The sequence below is a fragment of the Calidris pugnax genome, unplaced genomic scaffold (genome assembly GCF_001431845.1).
Source record: "Calidris pugnax isolate Ruff unplaced genomic scaffold, ASM143184v1 scaffold273, whole genome shotgun sequence".
Lineage (NCBI taxonomy): Eukaryota > Metazoa > Chordata > Aves > Charadriiformes > Scolopacidae > Calidris > Calidris pugnax.
Genome location: NW_015094508.1, coordinates 14,025,780 through 14,031,614, shown reverse-complemented (window position 1 = coordinate 14,031,614; position 5,835 = coordinate 14,025,780). Strand labels below are relative to the sequence as shown.

The 5,835-nt window shown below is 41.5% G+C and overlaps 1 protein-coding gene across 4 annotated transcripts in view; it reads right to left on the bottom strand.

Annotated features, from left to right (window-relative positions):
- FGF10 (fibroblast growth factor 10) overlaps positions 1-1,418 on the bottom strand; it is a 78,031-nt gene extending 76,613 nt beyond the window's left edge. Inside the window, exons 1-3 of one of the 4 annotated variants that reach the window (XM_014964814.1) lie at positions 889-1,418; positions 719-793; positions 80-643 (exon numbers count right to left, since the gene is read on the bottom strand). In XM_014964814.1, coding sequence (XP_014820300.1) covers positions 80-416 — 337 coding nt within the window. In that variant the 5' untranslated portion in view covers positions 417-643; positions 719-793; positions 889-1,418. Of the gene's footprint in view, positions 1-79; positions 644-718 lie in introns of all 4 variants that reach the window. The other 3 variants (XM_014964815.1, XM_014964816.1, XM_014964813.1) reach the window with 3 other exon arrangements.
- Between the last annotated feature and the right edge of the window lie 4,417 nt (positions 1,419-5,835).

Below are 5,835 nucleotides of genomic sequence, written 5' to 3'. Positions count from 1 at the left end.
CGGCGGGGCACGGAGAGGGGGGGGGGTGGTGGTTACCGGCAGCCGCTGGCCGGCACCGCGGCGGCTGAGAGGTACTTACTGAAGGGGCAGTTCTCCTTCTTGGTGCCGCTGACCTTGCCGTTCTTCTCGATCTTGAGAAAGTACTTGTTGTAAGAGTAGAGCTTCCTCTTGCGCACGTCTCCTTGGAGGTGATTGTAGCTCCGCACGTGTCTCCCCGCACTGGAAGGAGAGGAGAAGGACGAGGGGAAGGAGGAGGATGATGAAGAAGAAGAGTTGGTGGCCTCCGGGGACAGCATGTCCTGGCCGAGGTCATGGCAGGTGACAGGCACGGAAGACACCAAGAAGAGCAGCAGCAAGCAGCAACAAGGCAGGTGGGAAAAGGCTGAGGCACCATTTGTCAGTATCCATTTGCACATTGTACTGAAACTCTGGGCGCTGGAAAATGTCTTATCAAATGAAACATACTGGAAGGGTAAAACCTGGTAAAAGGCAAGTGGAGAGCCGGTGGTTGCTGCTTCTGGTTAGATCCCTCTGAGCTCTGATCTGGCCTGAAGTATGTGCACCAACATCCATAACTCAGGGGACAAATCGCCTCAGAAGTTGCTGCCTTTTAATCCTTCGAGTCCTCCCTCAGAAAAAAGAGCTGTTGGTTTTTTTGGGGGGGTTGCTGTGGTTAATCCCCCCCCCCCCCCCCCCACATACACACACACTCCCCAACCTGGTTTGAGACTTCCCAGTAGTTATTTTGTTCTCTTCCTCACTCCTTTCTTCACCATCTTAGATGCAGAAAGGTCTGAAAAATAGATGACAGCAAAGTGAACAACAACAACAACAAAAATAAATAATAACCAGCGGAAAGGGGTGCTGGAAGGGATTTTTCACACATACCCCTTTACACACACACGCACTCACACTTTGTGGCTTTGCACCTTCTTCTGATCCCCACCCCCTTGCCTTTTTGCAAATCCCCAACCAGTTGCACAACTCGTCCTTTCTCACTGTCAACCCCAGAGGAGGCAGTTTCTTTGTTTTGCTTTGAATTCTCCAGAGCAGTATTTAAAAAAAAAAAAAAAACCAAAGAGAGAGAGCAAGAAAGAGAGAGAGAGGGAAAATTCCCAACTTGTCTCCCCCCACGCTTCCCCTTCCCTTCCTTTCCCTCCCCCTTTGGTTGTAAACAGGTTGGAAGCTGTAGCCTAAATGTCAGCGATTACAAGTCAGAGGTGGGATGTGCCTCTGGTGGTCAACCCTTATTTGCAGGGGGTCAAGCAGCGGTGGGACATCTGAAACCCTTTTGCAGTCGGAGGGAGCGGTGCCTGCTGCGGAGGGAGCCTCGGGAGCTGCCCTCGCTTCCTCCCGGGCGGCAGCAGCAGCCGCCGCCTTCGGCTCCCTGCTAATTGCTCCTAAAGCCTTCTTCTCCTCCGAGCGCCGGCCACCAGCATGGTTTGGAGACTCATGCTTTACTAATTTCCCTGTCTTCCAGGCTGAACCAATCCCCTCTAGGGAGGCTTCCCTGCCCCTTCACCCCCACCCCCACTTTCAAATAAATTAAAAAAAAAAAAAAAAAAGAAACTTGTTTTCCAGCGGAGGATTTTATTTTCTTTTTTTTTTTTTTTCGGCGGTGAAGTGCTTGAGAAAGCCACCTGGAGCTTGTTGCCTGCTAGATCTCCCCCTCCCCCCCGCTGGAGGAGGGGTTGGGTGGAGAGGTTGGAAAGAAGTATATACTACAGGCAGACCCTGGAAAAGCAGATTATATGCCGGTCAGAGAGAGTAAAAAGGGAAGAGACATAATTAGCTCCTTTTCCTTCTTCTTTGCCAGCTTCCATGGAGGTCTTTCTCCCTCCTTTAATGAATCACTGATTTCTCGCTTCCGTTGCTGAAATAAAAAGTTCACACTTTAGCCTGCTCTTCCTTTTAAGCCTCTCAAGATTTATTGTGTCTCTTTCCCCACCCTCACCCTCCTTGTCTCAAAAGAAATCAGGGCCCTAAATGACCATTTTCTAATTGCTAACATGAGTCATTTACTGAATCACGCGTCTGACTTCAAAGCAAAAGGGGCTTTATTGGGATTGCAAAGGTTTGCCCATAAAATCTGTCTGAATATTTGCTGGTGTTTGTTTTTTTTGTGTTTTTTTTTTTTTTTTTTTTTTTTTAAACTAATGCAGTTTCCTTTGCCAGAAAGAAACAAATTTTCCATTTTCAAGGCTATTTTAAAGTGATTTTTCAAGCTATTATTTTCTGGGAGGGGCGTATGTTGTTGGTTTTTCCTTTGATTCCATCTTTCCTAATGGATTTGTCATTTCACATATTGAATGTTATGACAGATTCATATTTCTAGCTCATCACTGAACTGTCAACTTTCCCAGTAATTAACATGCATCTTCCATATGATGTACTATCTTTTAACACCAGAATGAAGGATCAGGGACTGACAGATATGGCCAGCATGCAAGACATTAAATTTTGGTTCAGTATTTAGTATTGTAAAACAGCTGTTTTGGAATGCAAGTAGGTGGAATATTTACTAAGAGAATGGAGTAGCAGGGAAGTGAAGTGGTACAGAAAGACATTGAGAACCTCAATATGTGAACCTAGAGCTTTTCTGAAATGGCGGGAGTTTAATAACACAGATCAGTGGAATGCAATGGAAAACCGCCTATGCAATTACATTTGGCATTTGGAGTAAATCTTAATTTAAACAACAAAAATGCAGAAAAGAACAAATAGTTCTAAAATTAGACTGATTCATTAGATTAGGATGTTAAATATATTGTTAACTTCACAACAGAAATTAGAAATGATTTTCTCCAATTATGGTGTTTATTCTGGAGAGAGTCAGCTCCTAAATTTATGTGTTCAGCTTCTGGGGGTGACATTTAAACAGCCTTAAAAATGAAACCATTTAATGTTAGAATCAATATGTTTTATGATGTTGTTTATGGTACTTCAGAGTATTTATTCTGCTTGTATTTTCACTGAGTGCAAGGCATTTCAGATTTTTTTTTTTTTTTGTGAATCTGATTTAGGCTTTCCATTTGTGGCAACTGATAAAAACAAAAAAAAAACCCAACAAAAAAAATCCAAAATGAAAACATAAAGCCTACTTTTCGGTGAATGCCTGACAGCTTATATGTATATCTACAAAGATCATGTCAATGTTTGCTTGCCGTCTAGGTCATGAAGGGTACAACGTAGTATTCCTAAAATTGCAGTTCTTTTGATTCTGGCAGTTTAAATCATAAATAATTACCACAATGTCTTAAAATTATACATTTGAAAAAACCTTTCATTTTTTCTCATTTTTTTTGTCAAATGCTGGAAAATACAATTAATTGGCCTCTTAGGATTTCTGGTGGCAGGAGAACGTAGTAGTTTGGGGGTCAAACAGATACATTTAACTCCTACGCATTAAAAAATAGGTACCATCTTGAATTTACTCAAAAAGAGTTCTGTTTAGACCTGTTTCTGGCTTGTGATTGGCTGATGTTGGTCGTAAGATATTGTGGTTAAGAACAAAACCCACGTATCTGGAATTTCATATTAAATCTGCTTCTGGCAGGTGCAATACTCGATGCAGTACTTAAAACTACTACAACGCATAGAGTCCTTTTCTATCCCGTGTGATGACAGGGAGGGCATTTACAAAACAGAGTCCAAATGAAAAGCTGACATAGCTTTTTAGATTATATCTCATTCTTTTTTCTACTTTCTGTACAGGCTTTCTTTTATAGCACAGTTGAATCCCTAAATACCCCACTACTTTGTATTGTCAGGTCACCTCTTAGGTTAGCCTGAGAAAGCCTGAGAAAAGTTCCACAGGAAAGATGCACTATTTAACGGAATTCAATCTGTCCCAATAGATTTGAATCACTAACATAAATGTATGAATGTAGATTATATCTCTGTAATGAGGCCTGAATCATTCTCAGTTACTTCAAAGGACTGAAATTCAACCTTCCTTTTTAGCAGCAGCAATCAGACCTTAATGGGTTCCTTTATTAATTGTTCCATTGCTAAGCTTGAAAAGCAGCTACCTTCAGTACAGGTCTTAGACTAGAAATGGTACCTGCTGGTTCTAAAACAGTGTTTCTGTTTTTCCTTTTACTGCTTTTAGATTCCGTAAAAAGTTTCCTGCACTGCAGTTCTATAAATGCTGAATTACATTGACCCATCCGGAATGAAATAAAGGAATCCATTTCTGAAAAATATGCCAAAAGTAGAATATATATTTTAAGAATTTTCATTTCAGGATGTTTTCTTTCCACAGAATGTTGAGGGAAATGAATTGCACAGGTTAATTTTAATGAATAATAGTCTAAACAAAATATTTTTTGATACTTGTAGCGATAGCTTATGTCACGTTTTTGTCTTTTGATCAGCAAGGAGGGGTGATTAGAGGTTTCTTTGTTTGTGTTTTTTTATTTCCTTCTGACGTAGATTACTTGTATCAGAGAAGGAATATTTTAAGATAGTTGGATTGGATTTTTGCCTGGTATGATTTCCCTTAGGCAAGGCATATCTTTTCTGGTGTTGTAACTAAGTTCTGCCGATGCCTTTGAGTGTTCATATGGTCAGCTCACTCTCAGATGTCTCCAGCCCCTCAGTCTGAATTGCTAGATAGCAATCACGAACATTTGCTGCTTACAGTATGATGAGAGATGCATGTGCATCTTCTGGTCATGGGACCCAATTCTGTTCTTTTTCAAGGTGCTGGGAAATTTGCCAGTGATTCCATTGAGAGAGATTTGGGCCAGGAATGTCACTGCCAGAGATGCAGCTCTGCCAGAAATGAGGCAAGGAATGCCAAACGCCAGTGATGGCTCGGATGGCTCGGATGCCTCCTTCTGTATCTATGTTGTGAACTGTGTTACGTGGTAGTGTTATAAAACACTACTTTTGGTTATAAAGAAGAGGCAGTGGCACATATTCCAGATTGGCACAATCACCAACCAGTAATGAGACAAGCTGTTTGGTTTTAGATGCAGTGCTACTTGCTGAAATCTTTACACTGTGAAGTTCATGCCCACCAACAACAGGGACTGAACGCCATTGCATTTTATCTGGATAAAGTATGGCCTAAAGCTTAAAGAAAAAAATCATCATTACAGATGTTTTCTTCTGAGAAATCGGCAAAATCAGCATCATTGTATTTATCTTTATTTTTCACCATTTAATGTACCTCCATGTCATTTAAAAAGTGTCAAAATACCAGTATTATTCTAATTTATGTGTAGAAATGAGATGCAAAATAAGCCCTTAAGTTGTCAAAGATCAAGACTGAAGGTGGTGTGACTCATTTGTGTGTATGAAGCTGGAATAAGACATATAAAATCAGAATACTGTTTCAGCTGCCTGTAGTGGGATTTGGTAGTGTGTGGAGCATACTCCTTGGCTCTTCAGTGCGTGCTCCTTTCCAACTAAGTATCCAAAACTGGAGATGGACTCCAGCAGAGTTAATAGCAGAGGTTAATAAAATGCTTGTTTCAGCATTTCTCTTTTATGTCAAAACAACTTGCATTTCTTGGTTAGACATAACAGCAGACACGTGCAAAATGAGTCTGAGATAACCAAAATGTAGTTCAGCCAGAGCTGGTTCCACCCAGCCAGTAGAATCCCTAGTGGGGACAGCCAAGTGCCCTGCCCAGGCTGAGGCTAGTCCTCAGGAGGAGTAAGATGGTACTCACTCCGTGAGATTTGCTGGAAGAAGAAAGAGCTGGCTGGGCAACCCCTGCCACTGGTGCCAGTTAATGATCAGCTGGAAGCTACTGTATTTTATGTTTTTCTTTAAGAAACAGAATCAAAATATGGCAGCTCTTAGGACTGCACAGGTTATCTTCT